This window comes from Polypterus senegalus, chromosome 12, assembly GCF_016835505.1.
Source record: "Polypterus senegalus isolate Bchr_013 chromosome 12, ASM1683550v1, whole genome shotgun sequence".
NCBI classification, from domain to species: Eukaryota; Metazoa; Chordata; class Cladistia; order Polypteriformes; family Polypteridae; genus Polypterus; species Polypterus senegalus.
Genome location: NC_053165.1, coordinates 84,484,059 through 84,500,054, shown reverse-complemented (window position 1 = coordinate 84,500,054; position 15,996 = coordinate 84,484,059). Strand labels below are relative to the sequence as shown.

Genomic DNA, 15,996 nt, shown 5'->3' with positions numbered 1-15,996 from the left:
AAGGGTACATTGCGTCCCCTTTGCGGACTCTGTTGCAGGCGCTCGGATAGGAACACTAATTTGGATGTCTCTGTTTGGATCCGTAACTGAAAAGGAGGGTGGGGGAGATCGGTGCCCACATGATCTCATGGGAGGGGGTCCCTCTTGGAGATCAGCCGACTTACAATCGCAGATGAAACTGACAAGTGGACAGGAGATCTGCACGCATTTTCTAAATCCTGGGGGGGCTCTGGGGCTCAAGAAGGAGTTTAGATGCCCCCAAGGCACGGTGCCCTAAGCTGGTCGACAAAGGACTGATTCTTCCTTTGAAATGTGGCACACACTTTACTCTTCAGTCCATCTTAAAACGGTGGAAACGTTCGGTGCAGCCTCAACAAACCCTAACCCTAACCTGATGGAGGTGGACCCCATTCCCTCACCTGGACAAGGAGGCTGACAAGGGTGGGGGATGATCTCGACCAAACGTCTTAAAGATGCCAGCCAGACTGGTGTCTCAACAGAAAAGGATGGGAGTGCCAGAGTTATGGGTAGGCACTGTGAGGGGGGCATACCAGACCAGGATGGTTAGTCTTTCCCATTTTGGAGACTAAGACAGTTGAAGGGAACTGGGAGGATGCCCCCTGTGCTTATGGTGAGTTCCCAGTTTGGATACCCACAGGGCAGCCTGGGAGTTCTGTAGGACTACCCCTGTTGGGAGCCGTTAGGACTTGACTCCCCTCTCTCTTTGGGGTGGTTCACCCCTGGCAGCGATTGGGCACCTGAAGTACTCAAGGGTTAGGGTCAAAAGGTGAGGGGGGTCCTCAACATAGACCAAGGAGTTGTAATTGGGGAGAAGGAAGAGGAAAATGTGGATAACTGAGAAGGAAGTGGAATTGTGTTGGTGTGGATTTTGTGAAGAGAAGTTGGTGTAAGGGATTTTACTCTAACAAGCTGGGATTGGCTCCAGCAGACCCCGGGACCCTGTAGTTAGGATACAGCGAGTTGGATAATGGATGGATGGAAGTAGTTTGTGAACCTGGGACTGCAGTCGAAGTGGTTGTGTCTGGGGTTTGGGGGCATCAAAGACACCCCCCTCCTGATGGCCACAACGGTTACAACATAATATGGAAGAAGTGTGTGACGAGTAAATCTGAAAGCGAAACAAACACAAAAGGTCTCCCCCACCACCACCACCCACACTTTGGATTCTTGCTCGGCCAACCAGTGGCCTTTGGAAAGGCGGCGGAGGCGGGATGTTTGAAAATTTGTTCAGAAGGACGTGACGTAGAGCAACAAGGCACAGTAAAAAATTTCTGTTCGAATGTCAGGTTCCTTGAGATTTTCTATTTTTAAACATTTTATAAAAGTAAATAAGTTACTACTTTGGTGTTTTTGCAACAAATTTCAAGTCTTAAATCAAGTATTGGAATCCGCTTTCACTTCGGTAGCTTGCGCTCTTCGAGTCTTCTCCTAACTATACGGGCTCTACGCTTGTGTACGTATCCATACGTGGAATGTCTCAAAAAAGCAGACCCATTTTCATAAACGAAATGACGTAAACCGAGGAAGGTCGATTTTTATCTGAGGTGGGTGGAAGGCGACATATTAAGCACCATGTGTGCTCTGCGACGTTCACTTCCAGTTGAGTACCACACACCCAGTCTTCGCAGAAGAAAGGCACTTGACGGGACGACTCCACGTCCACAATCAGAGTGTTCAACTTACGACCGATTTCCCCGTCTACTACTGGTTAGAAGCACATTCAAGTCTGAGTCCACTACTGGAGCAGATACGGTTTATGAAAACAGGTTGATTCCATTTTTTGAGACACCCTACCCCGGGCACGTACCACCGATGGCGTAGCACGCGTTACCATTAACTCTTAGACTGCGTCTTGGTTGCATAGTAGTCTCTGCAGGTTTCACAGCAGCGTCGATACCACCTCAAGTCCGGACAAAGGTTTTTTTCTCGTATCACCCGGCAATAAACCGTCCATTGGTCTCCTGGGCACTTGTAGGTGAGAGCAACTGGTTAAAAAAAACAAAAGAATGAACAAGAAAAGTCGGGTTAGAAAGACGTCTTGTTCGCAGTGGACACTTACAAGACAAACGTTATGAACCCTCTGGAATTTCTGGATTGGACCGTTCATTTGATCTGCAAGTGAAGACTTCAAGTCGGCGGAGGATGTTGGATTTGACGACTGCGGTCGCCGATCTCGCCGCTTGACAATCTCCAATTATGTGAAGGTTGTGACAAATTAGACAACCCCGTGAAGGCGTTCTAGGTTTCCAAAGTATTGGGGACGGACTTTCACATAATTCTGTGTGGTGGGGTTTATGCACATAATATGAGGGTAAATCAACAAGTGGAGGAAACTTGAACATTACAACAGATAGAAGTTGACGCAACATGGCATGTGCCTGATGGCTTATGGGTTCTTTGAAACCAGCACAGCGCAGCACTCTGATGTTTGTCTGTTTTGAGGCCAAAGTCAAATAAACATGAATGCTCCAGTGTGGGATTGCACCTTTGTTGCCATAGTGAGATTTCTTTGCTCAAACGGATTGACACCTGCTGAAATTCACTGAAGGATGTTTGCTCATGCAGATCAGTAATTTTGGGTGCCCATTTAGGATGAACTTTACGTATCCCATGTCATTGTGCACCTATGGCGTGTGCAGATCCATAGTTGATATCCAAATGTGCAGCAAGACTGGACCCCGTAATCTGTCTGTCAGGTCTTCTCCGATGAAGGCATTTGCCATGTTGATGTGGGCTTGCGTGCACGATGTTGATGGTCAAACCAGTCGAGCTTTGTCAGTCACATTTGTTCTTCCCGCTTTATACATTTCTGCTTATTCACGAACCGAGGTGACATCCTTTGAATTTCAGCAGGTTTCATTCCATCTGCCTAAGGAAACTGAGAAGTCCAAGGGTCCACCCCTGTGTATTTGGAGTCACTGGTGTGCCGAGATGATCCTTCTTACCTGCTCAGGTCTGCCAGCAGGCAGCATCTGATCATGCCACCCCTGCGTATCATTCCAGAATCTTTCCCAGTTGGTGGAACAAGCTGCCCATCTTTCCATCTGGATTGTTGACTCCCTCCATGTGTTTAAGAAGCAACTGAAAGACCCCACAGTTCTGTGAATGTCTGTCACATTTGTAATGGTGTGGATATGTGTGATATTGTTACTCGATCATTGTTATGCTGACTTTGTTGCTCTTCACTTGGGGTGACCAACTTTTGTAGCCACTTCTTTAAAAAATAAGTTGTTACTTAGTTGTGCTGACCTGCTTTGTAAGTTGCTTTGGATAAATGTGTCTAATAAGCAAACAAATGTAAATGTAGATAAGATGGACAGACAGTGAAAGTGCCATATTAGATAGGAGAAAGGCACTATATTATGGATGGATGAATAGATAGTGAAAATCACCATAGTAGATGTATGAGAGACACTATATGATGGATGGATGGGTAGGTGAAAGGCACTATATAATGGATGAATAAAAGGCACCATATTAGGTGAAAGACAACATACAGTATAATGGATGGGAGAAATGTTGTTGCCGGTTGGAGTATTTTATCAAATTAACACTTAAGAGTTTATTTTTGGACTCTTGCAGAGTTTCATGAACTGCTAGTTAAAAAGTGAGAATGGAAGTTCCTTGTGACGGCTTACCAAGGCGAGGTGAGGTGATGGTGTTGGCATTCGCTTTCTCGTTGCAGATCTCCTGGTGACACTGCCGGTAGGCTGGTGGCTTTGTGGCAGTAGGGCATTCGTTGCCATGACGACCGGTGACTCTGTGCATGCACTGCACCACCCGGGACTGAAGGCCTTTCCCACATGTAGAAGAGCACTGCCAATAAAAAAGAAAAGAAGGACAACGCTTAGGCTGAGCTGCACTGGCCGTGGCCATTGCTTTCTTTTCTTTGCCTTTTTTTGTTAATTTCGAGGTAGACCTATGAAGCACACAGCTGCCTGATCCTTCCAGAAGCTTTTGAAATGCTTGGCCAAGTGCACGGTGGACTCTTTCAATGGTCACAAATGTCACCTTACAGTTTTTGGGCTGTGTAGGACTGATCTTGACTTAAACAGGTTTTTGGACTTTTCTAGCACTAAGACCTCCATATGTTATTCGACAGCCTAATCCCAATCAAGGTCATCCTGGTGGGATTTAGGCACTAGAAAAGAGCAGAGTTGCTCCACCGCAGGGCACATTCACCCAAGCATGCCATCCTCAGCTGGCTCCAGGACAGGCTCTGGTTCAAGCTACCCAGACAAGGAGAGAGGAAGCACAGGAAACGACTGGTGACTACCAAAGGGAGGTAATTTCCTCTCGATGGTCTCCAGGTTTTCAGTTTTCATGCACTCTCCACATTGCAGCCTGCCTCTAATCCACTTGCAAGTGGTGGTCATTAGATATGGAGTGGATGTGTGTGTGTGTGTGCGTGAAAAGCGCAGGCATTTCAAGGTCTCCTGCTCAAAATGTCCCACTTCAAACGCTTAAAAATGGGGTTGAGTGAATAAAGGCTGAAATCTCTACAGGTGGGCTGTCTGAATTGAAGTAGTAAATGAAGGTGTGAGACGCAGCTGATGGTGGCAATGGAGCCCACCCTGCACAACAATACACTCTAGTTGGATTTAGAAGGCCAATCCATGAATTTGTTTTGTGTTGTTTAAGTCATTAAAATTCTTCTTCATTTGTGAGGACATCTCTAATGCTAACCTGAACTCACTCAACTAATCAGGTCTGTCCGTAGTTTTCATGTCCACACATGGTTTGGGTTACAAAAAGATGAATCGAGAGATGAGACAATGGTGGACGGTCAGCAATATCTCAATTGGCATCGGGTCATCGGTGTGGAGGAGCTGCGGTCCTGCTGGTTGTAATATTTGTGTTCCTCACCCCGTCTCGAAGGCCCTACCAAGGAAGCTTGTTTCTACCACTTGTTTCCATGTTCACGTTCTTTCGGATTCTTCCCATAGCCATAGCTGAATCGAGAGCTTTGCCCATCGGCTCGACTCTCTCTTCACCGTGACTGACCAGAACAACATCCAAACTGTGATCTGCCCGTCCATCTCTTGTGCCCTTCATCTCTCGCTCATGAACAAGATCTTGAGATACTTCAACTCCTCGACCTGAGGTTGTACCTCCTCATCCTCAATTTGAAGAGGGCACGCCATTGTTTTCTGGTCGAGAACCCTGACCTTGCACTTGGACGTGCTGATCCTCATCCGGAATGCTTGACACTTGCTTGTGAACCACCGACAGGAGAAGACCTAAGGGTCTGGTGTATTGTGTTGGGTTGACCCCTACTGGAAGGAGAGAAATTGGCCACCTGTAGTTCTTGAACTTGGAGTACCAGCAACATTTCTTAGCATACAGGTGAGTTCTGGTACGCAGTTCCAGCGGTGTTGAAAGTTTAAAGGTTGCCGACCACAAGTAAGGCTTATCAATCAAATGTCACTACACCGCTGTAGACCTCAAAATTTCACAGGTCCTTCCCCTTGGCTCTTAGAACGAAAATTGTTGTAACATCCCTCAAAGTTCATAGGGGGAAACCTGTTCTAGTGGCAATTTGAAGATGGACAGTGGCCGACTCCACGCTACTGTTCGATCGAATGTTAACGTATTGTCGTAACACTCGAAGCATCACCAGGGACAAGCTCTGCAATCGAGCGCAGCAACGTTACTATAACATCCAAAGTCGAAGCTTTGCAGGGCACAAGCTCCATAATCGAATGTCATTATACCGTTGTGGCGATCAAAATTTCATGGGCCCTCCCCGTTCTTAGAACGAAAGGTATTGTATTGTAACTTCCTTCAAAGTTCACAGGGGAATCAAGTCCCAGTGGAGGGTTTGAAGATTGATGGGGACAGACTTCCCACCGCCCATCAATCAAATGTTAAATAATATTGTGGTCCTTCAGAGCTTCATGGTGGACAAGCTTTGGAATCGAATGTCATAGTGCTGTTGTGGAGATCAAAGTTTCAGTCCCCCAGAAACGAAAATTATTGTATTGTAACGTCCCTCAAAGTTCACGGGGGAGAGGGAAGAAGAGTTTTAGTGCTGGTCGATGGTCAATAGGGACCACCACTATTTAATTAAACGTTAACATATTGTTGTAGCACTCATAGCTTAACGGTGTACAATCTCCACAATGACATTTGATTGTAATTCTTGGGGCATTTGGCTTCATGGGCCCTACTTGCTCTTAGAACAAAAGTTATCATATCATAACATCCCTTGAAGTTCACTGGGGAAACCAGGCTCAGTGGCATCTGAAGATTGATGGGAACAAACTCCCCACCGCTCTTCAATTCAAATGTTAACTATTGTTGTGGTGCTCAACGCTTCACGGTGGACAAGCCTACAATCGAACGTTGTATCTTCGCTGCACTAGAATTCAAAGATTCACTGTAGACAAGTTCCGACATTTAATGGCAATGTCTTGTCGCTGTGCTCGAAGTCGAAGCTTCACTGGGCCCCAGCTCTGCAATTGAGGCTCATTGTACCGTCAAAAGTTTCATGGGCCCTCACCGTTCTTAGAATGAAAGGTGTAGTATCATAACTTCCTCCAAATCTAATCCCAGTGGAATTTACAGATTGATGGAGACCGACTTCCCACCACTCATTTCAAATATTGAATATTGCTGTGGTCCTTCAGAGCTTCATGGTGGACAAGTCTGCAATTGAATGTCACTGTAAGTCCAAGCTTCACAGCAACAATGCTCTGCAATCGAATGTCATTGTATTGTTGCTGTGCTCAAAGTCGAAGCTTAACTGGGCTCCAGCTCTGCAGACGAGGCTCATTGTACCATCATGGTGCTTGAAGTTTCATGGGCCCTCACCGTTTTTGGAATGAAAGGTGTCGTATCGTAACGTCCTTTAACGTTCACAAATCCCAGTGGAGCGTTTGAAGATTGATGGGGACCAACTTCCCACCGCTCATCGATCAAATGTTAAATATTGTTGTGGTCCTTCAGAGCTTCATGGTGGATAAGCTCTGCAATCGAATGTCATAGTGCTGTTGTGGAGATCAAAGTTTCAGTCCCCCAGAAATGAAAATTATTGTATTGTAACGTCCCTCAAAGTTCATGGGTGGAGAGGAAAGACCAGTTTTAGTACTGTTCGATAATCAATGAAGACCATTCAGTCAGTCAGTCATTAAACGTTAACATATTGTTGTAGCACTCGTAGCTTCACAGTGTACAAGCTCTACAATGACATTTGATGGTAATTCTTGTGGCACTTGGCTTCATGGGCCCTCCTTGCTTTTAGAACAAAAGTTATCACATCATAACATCCCTTGAAGTTCACTGGAGAAACTATGCCCAGTGGCATCTGAAGACTGATGGGAACAAACTCCACACCGCTCTTCAATTCAAATATTAACTATTGCTGTGGTACTTAAAGCTTCACAGTGGGCAAGTTCTGCAATTGAATTTATTGTTGCAGTGCTCAAAGTCGAAGCTTAACTGGGCCCCAGCTCTGCAGACGAGGCTCATTGTACCATCATGGTGCTTGAAGTTTCATGGGCCCTCACCGTTTTTGGAATGAAAGGTGTCGTATCGTAACGTCCTTTAACGTTCAGAAATCCTAGAGGAGCGTTTGAAGATTGATGGGGACAGACTTCCCACCGCTCATCAGTCAAATGTTAAATATTGTTGTGGTCCTTCAGAGCTTCATGATGAACAAGCTCTGCAATCGAATGTCATTCTGTTGTTGTGGAGATCAAAGTTTCAGTCCCCCAGAAATTTAAATTATTGTATTGTAATGTCTCTCAAAGTTCATGGGTGGAGAGGAAAGACCAGTTTTAGTACTGTTCGATAATCAATGGGGACCATTCAATTAAACGGTAAGAAATTGTTTTAGCACTCGTAGCTTCATGGTGTACAAGCTCCACAATGACATTTGATTGTAATTCTTGTGGCATTTGGCTTCATGAGGCCCTACTTGTTCTTAGAACAAAAAGTTATCATATCATAACATTCCTTGAAGTTCACTGGAGAAACCAGGCTCAGTGGCATCTGAAGATTGATGAGAACAAACTCCCCACCGCTCTTCAATTCAAATGTTAACTATTGTTGTGGTGCTCAACGCTTCACGGTGGACAAGCCTACAATCGAACGTTGTATCTTCGCTGTGCTCGAAGTCAAAATTTAACTGGGCCCCAGTTCTGCAGTCGAGGCTCATTGTACCGTCATGGCGCTCAAAGTTCCATGGGCCCTCACCGTTCTTGGAGCAATACTATTTATACCAGATGAGATTTATCCTCGTGTTCTTAAGGAGGCTAGTGAGTACATATATAAACTCTTGACACATATTTTTTAGGAAGTCAATGAACACTGGAGAGATTCCGAAGGACTGGAAAATGGCAAATATTATCCCATTATATAAAAAGGGTGACAGGGCAGATCCAAGCAACTATAGGCCAGTAAGCTTAACATGCATCACAGGAAAATTAATGGAAGGAATTATTAAGGATAAGATTGAGCAACACATGGCAAGGACAGGAGGTATTAGGAAGAGTCAGCGTGGGTTCAGAAGCGGGAGGTCGTGTTTTACTAACATGTTGGAATTCTATGAGGTTGCAACAAAAGCATACGATCAAAGTGGAGCTCATGATAATATTTATCTGGACTTTCAGAAAGCATTTGATAAGGTGCCACATGAGAGGGTGGGCATCAAACTACAAGAAGTGGCAGTTCAGGGTGATGTTTTTAGATGGGTGCAGAATTGGCTCAGACACAGGAAGCAGAGGGTGATGGTGTGAGGAACCTCATCAGAACTGGCCGATGTTAAGAGTGGTGACCAGCAGGGGGCAGTGCAGGGGCCGCTGCTATTTTTAATATTTATAAATGATTTAGATAGGAATAGAAGTAACAAGCTGGTTAAGTTTACAGATGATACCAAGATAGGTAGATTATCAGATAATTTGGAATCCGTTATATCATCACAGAAGAACTTGGACAGCAGACAGACTTGGGCAGATGAAATTTAATGTCAGTAAATGTAAAGAATTACACATAGGAAGTAAAAATGTTAGGTTTGAATACACAATGGGCGAGTCCACCTTATGAGAAGGATTTAGGAGTCATAGTGGACTCTAAGCTATCAACTTCCCGACAGTATTCAGAAGCCATTAAGAAGGCTAACAGAATGTCAGGTTATATAGCGCCTTGACGCGTGCAGTACAAGTCACAGGAGGTTCTGCTCACCCTTTATAACACCCTGGTGAGGCCTCATCTGGAGTCCTGTGTGCAGTTTTGGTCTCCAGGCTCCATAAAGGACATAACAGCACAAGAGAAAGTCCAGAGAAGAGCAAAGAGGCTGATTCAGGAATACAGGGGTTGAATTATGAGGAAAGATTAAAAGAGCTGAGCCTTTACAGTTGAGGCAAAAGAAGATTATGAGGAGACCTGACTGAAGTGTTTAAAATTATGAAGGGAATTAGTCCAGTGGATCGAGACTAGGACTTTAAAATGAGTTCATCAAGAACACAGGGACACAGTTGGAAACTTGTGAAGGGTAAATTTCGCACAAACATTAGGAAGTTTTTCTTTACACGAAGAATGACAGACACTTGGAATAAGCGACCAAGTAGTGTGGTAGACAGTAAGACGTTAGGGACTTTCAAAACTCGACTTGATGTTTTCTTGGAGGAAACAAGTGGATAGGACTGGCGAGCTTTGTTGGGCTGAATGGCCTGTTCTCGTCCAGAGTGTTCCATTGTTCTAATGTTCTAATGATACGTATTGTATCGTAACGTCCTTTGAAGTTCTTGGTAGGGGGGACATCACTTCCAGCATTGTACGAAGATTGATGGGGACTGATTTCCCCTCTAGTCTTTAATCGAATGTCAGCATTGCTTCCACACTTGCCGCTTCACGGTGGGCGAGCTCTGCAATCGAAGGTCATTGTACCATTGTGGCGATCAGGGGACCTCCTGTTGTCAGAACAAGAGTCATTGTCTCCTAACATCTCAGGGGATACCTGTTCCAGTGGCATTGAAAAATCGACAGGGACCTCCTACCCGGCGCACTTCAACCGAATACAAGTATATCTCCATAAACGGGGTACCGCTCCACAATTTAAAATGAAATTAAACCCACTTTGAGAAAAATGGCCAAAATCTGAGATGTGTCACCTCTCGCATAAGCTACATGAAAGGTCCGTAGTGCTAATTACACTTTATGGGGTTGTGGGAATGATAAAGCCATTAATTTGACATTCCAATGTTAATGTACGAAATCCTCATGAAGCAAGTACCATGCAAGTCACTGTGGGGGTCCCCCCAGTGCAACTGCTGCCCCCCTCCCCATAAAACACTGCCTCTAGTTACACCGCCATACAAAAGTAATTCAAGATAAAAGGCCATTTAAGCTAATAGGAGTTGCCTGCAATATATTTTCTGAATAAGCTCCTGCCCGCCAGTCTTTCTTTTTTTCTGCTCTTTTCTTCACACGAGGGACAAGTCAAGCATCCCAATAATGGCGGAGACAATTGCAGCATTTATCAGTAGAAGAAAATAGCTTTCCGTTATCCGAAAAGAACTTCTCCCAATGAGAATTGACAGCACGGATGGAGGATGCACCTCTGTTGCGAAAAAGAAATGAAGTGTTTAACGTCCCCCTTTTCTCCCTTTTTTTTTATTTTATAAAGTAACCACTTAGAGTGATGACCCCCTGATGCTTTGACAATGTCTCAGCGACCCTGACAGCTTTACAAGGCGAGCAGATTCTTTAAAGAGACAAGAGTGGTGGAGGGTAAGAAAAATAATAATTGATTCTTTTCAATTTCTCAGACGTTCCCAAGGGATGAACTGAAAAAAAAAATTGTCATAATTGAACAAGAGCAAAAAATATGTCTGGCAGGATTCGGTGTCTGCACTTTATTTTTGGCATTTATGACGAAGTAGAGGAAAAGAATACATTTTTAAAGCCATGTTTGAGTCCTTCTGAATTTTGATGATGGCCATTCTCCCAAGAGGTGCGCTCTCTAACGATTTTGGAGTAAAAATATTGTCCTGTTAATTCGTGCCGTCTCAGTCGCTGATCACACTTTAGCGCAGCGGCCGTTGTATTAGGTCCATAACCGCCTCTCCCGTGTAACTAACTCACTGCGTGGTCTCTTTAGCGTTATGTTTGCACCCCCAGGTAAAAAAACGAGCCAAAGATTGTTGGTTTTATTTCGTTATTACGTGTGTAAGCAGCAGTTGATGTCAGGAAGTTGTCATAAAGTTAATTGATGGATTATTTAATGGAGGAGAAATCTGGCGGGTGGAGTAGAGAGAAATAAAAAAGAGAAGTGTTCGTGGGTAGCTCAGTGCTGCATCTCCACCATTGTATTATAAAAGAAATCAAATATAATTGGCAAATAGTCCACAAACTGGGGTGGCCATCTCTGTGTGCCTTTCCACACATCGCAAGACTCAGTCGGCTACGCTACCGAGGTCGCCAAGAAGAACAGACGCCGAATTCTGCCAAGGAGAGCAGCGGACTCTCAACACCCGCTCTTACACTGGTGGCAGCGGCGCTTGGTTAAGTTTGTTAGTGCCTGATCCACACAATTGTCACGCTTCATGTGTTATAAAAAAAAAAAATTAAAAGCGCAAGGATGAGTGACTTCTGCGTTTCCCCTGACGCGAAAATTGACACGTTCTGCCATTGAGCATTGCTCAGAGGTTACATCTTTCTTTTTGTTGTATGCCATCTGCCACAGATACGTTACCCCGCTGTACTGTGGTATTCTTCAATAAGGGCGCGTAAATAAAGGCGAGCTTTAAAAGGGCGACCTCAATTGGGCGCAGCGAATAAAGGCAAACGCAACAAAATTATTACAGAAAATTTATTAGATTAGCCATTTGAACTAAATTATCTACGAACGCCTTTATTCGCTGCGCTAATTTTGAGGTCGCCCTTTTGAAGCGACGCGACACATAGTGGCGGTTCGGTCGTGCACTGCCGTATGCATTAGTTTCGTAATCCGTGCTGTCATCTGATGGCCAATTCACATTGTCGTCACTGTCGCCCAATTCAATCGAATTCTTTACCGCTTCTCATTTACATTTCATTGTGTTTGGTTGAAGGCTCTGCCCCTCTCATGAATATTGATGAGCTACCTTAGAGTGGCTAAACGCATAGAAATATTCACGTTTAGCTATGGTACGCATTTAAGGAGGGTTGAAATCTCAGTCATTAGGCACCATGTAATGCCCATGTCTCTGTTATTTGCCATTTGCTATGGGATTCATAAAGGCAGTGTTAATAATGTTTGTGATGTGCCATCTGCTGGAATGACACAATGAATCTGTCTCTTGTTGTATGCCATTTGGTACAGGATTTGTAACAGCAGTGTTAATGTTTGATGTGCCATCTGTTGGAATGACAAATGCAATGCATGCATATGTCACAGTTCTATGCCAACTGGTATGGGATTCATAATGGCAGTGTCAAAGTTTGATGCGCCAACTGTTGGAATGACAATTGCGTTAAATTTTATTGCTTAAAAAGGTTTGTGCCATCTGCTGAAATGACAAATACAATGCAAATGTCTCTGTTACATACTATTTGGTATGGAATTTACAAACGCTAGGTTAATATTTGTGATGCGCCATCTTTTGGAATGACAAATGCAAAGGCTCATTCCACCACGGTCTTGCTGTGCACGGTGCCTCTGGAGGTCTATCCTGCCCACGGCTATCCACCTGATGCAATCATATCATAAGTTTTTTTTTTAAATCGATCGATTTGATTGACTGCATTTGTCCTGCGAGTCTGTACCCAGGTTTGTTCATGCTGCTGTATGCATCTGGGTACCCCCATAGAGAGACAGCGAGAGAGAGGGAGGTTAGGACCACACACTGATACAGTGCATTGCTGCACCCACCACATGACAAAGCAACTCAGGATCTCAGATTAGGACCTGAGTGCAGCCAGGCAAGGGGTGACATCTCAGCAACACACTAGTTCAGATGAAATGAAACCAGTGTGAGGTTTTATATGGTGGCTGGAGTGCCAATTCTGCCACCAACCCCCAAGTTTTCCCTGCAGGTTGGAAGGCCTACATGCATAAGATTAATAATAATTAATTTAATCTAATTTAATATGCCATTTGGGATGGGATTCGTAAAAGCAGAAGTAATGTTTGTGGCATGTCATCTATTGGAATGACAAATGCCGAAGTCTCCATTTATATATGGCATTTGATACGGGATTTGTCAAAGCATGCTAATATTTGATGCGCCATTTATCAGAATGACAATTGCACTGCATTTTATTGCTAAAAATGTTTGCGCCGTCTGCTGGAAAGGCAAATACAATGCATTTGCCTCTGTTACATGCCATTTGGTATGGGGTTGGTAACAGCCGTGCCCAGTGCAGGGCACACTCACACAAACACCCTACTGACTCCCCCTACAAGCCATGTGAGAGTCCTCTTTAGTTATGGGAAGCGAGTATACAGTGCAGCACCCCATAATACAGCACATCTCGTGGGTTTTATTTTGTACATGAGGTGAATTTTCAAATGTACTGAATGTGCTGCTCGGCAGTCTCCCGGGCCTTACTTAAGACGATGGCCAAAGCAGGCTTCCATATACAGTACTTTGATCCAACGAGGAGATCCTGTGCGCGTCACACTTCCTCCCAGCTCACTCCTGAATGTTCTCAAGTAACGAAGTAACGCAGAGCAGAGAGCGTTGGAGAGAGAGACAGGCCGGCATGTGAAGCCATTCATCTGTTCAGATTTCTGAGAGCCGAGATGGAAACATCTGGCTGGATCAAATGAGATTCACTCAGCTGTTGGCGTGGCCTCCCGTAACTTTGGGAGGAGAGTTCATCGGATAAACTGCAGCCCCCCCACCCCCAGCCCACTGGATGGGAGTCTCCCCCGCTGCCGTGCGTGTCTGGCTCCATCTGCCGCTGTTGCGTCACTTTGGCAGATACCTTCAAAGCCGGGATGTCATTTCCCCAGGATGTTTATGCATCTGCAAACATGGCTGGATATGCTGTACGTACTCTGACCGGAGAAGCTGAATGAGCCGAGCCGTTAGACGTACGTGAGCCTGCGCGCTGCTCCTGGAAATTACCTGATGGTCGGTGCCGATGGAGCACTTATTGAATTACCCGGCCATTGATTTATCTTCATTCCCCATCCCCATACTGTGAGGCAAGCGGGCATAAGAATTCTTACGTGCTATCAGCAATGATGGCAACTCTACTGTCCTGTACTGGACCAAAGCGATTACAGAAATTAAAGTACTTACAGACCATAAATGACCTTCACATATTTCATTTTCAAACATTGGATATATGGCTATGGAGGCATAGAGCCCAACCCGATCCTATCACTTCAAAGACATGGGCACCAGTCCAGTGCCAGGTGTGCCCGGTGCCCACATGGGAATGTATGCTACAGAGTCACCTACAGGCAATTGGAGTCATGACACTGGTAGATCCTTTTGTTCTTTAAAACAGGGGTCCCCGACTTCAGTCCTGGAGGACCACCGTGGCTGCAGGTTTTCATTCTAACCCTTTTGTTTAATGAGGGCCCTGTTTGTGCTGCTAATTAACGTCTTGTGAGTTCATTTTAATTGAATTGATTTTTTGAGATTTGTTCCCCTGAATTTCTTCATTGTTCCTCCGAATTGCTTTATTTATTTCCTTAAGTGGCACCCAAATAGAAATGAAGTGTGACGTGAGTGAGCCAACAGAAGACCAGCTAAGTCAGGGCCGCAAAAGTCCAACCAGTTGCTTAATTAGGCTCCGAATCTTGCTAATTAAACCCGTTCTTTAATTCCATGGCTTGTTGCTGGTCTCGTAGTGTATTAGCAGACATTACTGTAATTGTTGATTTTCTCTTGTTAAAATGTTTTGTGGACCTGAGCAGATCGATATTCCTGAGACCTTCATCTTTTTTTATTTTCAGATATTGTATGATGGACACCAGTTGTTTTGGCTCATTTGGTATCTCATTATTGTTCAACTGCTAATTAAGGAAAAGAAAACAATTAATGGGGTCCAAGTCTTCAAAAGCAAGTCAATTAAAATTAATTCAAAAGAAGTTAATTAGCAGCAAAAACAGGTCACTCATTAAGAAAAGGGTTAGAATGAAAACCTGCAGCCACTGCGGCCCTCCAGGACCAGAGTTGAGGACCCCTGCTTTAAAACACATGTGGATCAAGCTGCCCATTTATTCATTCATTGTTTTCTAGAATTCAAAACACATATCATGCTGGCATTAATGGATTTATTAATTAAATCCACTTATTCATTCTTTGTTTTGTCAAATTATAAGGCCCACAGGCCACGCTATCATTCGTTCAATATTTTTCAACTGTTGTACAAAGACTATGCGCTCATTAATGTGTTATTAAATGGATTCAGTCATTTGTTCATTATGTTCAGTTCTTTAATTTATTCAATATTTGTTTTTCAATTATTTCTTTAATTTCAAAAATGATAATACACTTAGACCATGCGGACATTCATTCATTTGGTCGTTCCCTCATTCTATATTTTCAAAAATCATACTACACATACACCAAGCTGTGTCCGTCATTCATTCACCTACTCACTCACTCACTCACTCACTCATTATTATGTCATAATAGACAGACTATGCTGCTGTTACGGAAGCCGAGAGAGGCTGTACAATATCATTATTTTTTTTAATTGTTTCCTCGAGATAATGGACAAATTTTATTGAGATCTCGAGAATACAAAAGATCTTGTTTTCTCAAAATTCTGAAATAATTGTATCTAACGTTTAATGTTCAGCTTACTGAAGCCACGTCCTGTTTGAAATGGCAGAAGAGCAGAACTGTATTGATAAGCGCGTCACATTTTTGTTCAATCAAGGGCTGATGCAGGCTGAAATATGTTTATGCCTTAGTTTAGAAAATAATAACGTTAGTGTCCGGAATTTAAGAAGAAGGTTGGCAAGGCAACAGCTGTATAAGAGTCGCAATATAAGCGAGCCTGATGCTAGGAACAAAGGTTAAGATTCAT

General features: G+C 44.0%; 1 protein-coding gene across 1 annotated transcript in view; it reads right to left on the bottom strand.

Annotated features, from left to right (window-relative positions):
* Positions 1-261: 261 nt before the first annotated feature.
* The window catches only part of adamts17 (ADAM metallopeptidase with thrombospondin type 1 motif, 17), a 176,769-nt gene continuing 161,034 nt past the window's right edge, over positions 262-15,996 (bottom strand). Inside the window, exons 22-23 of the mRNA XM_039772720.1 lie at positions 3,660-3,837; positions 262-2,006 (exon numbers count right to left, since the gene is read on the bottom strand). Coding sequence (XP_039628654.1) covers positions 1,855-2,006; positions 3,660-3,837 — 330 coding nt within the window. The 3' untranslated portion in view covers positions 262-1,854. The remainder of the gene's footprint in view (positions 2,007-3,659; positions 3,838-15,996) is intronic.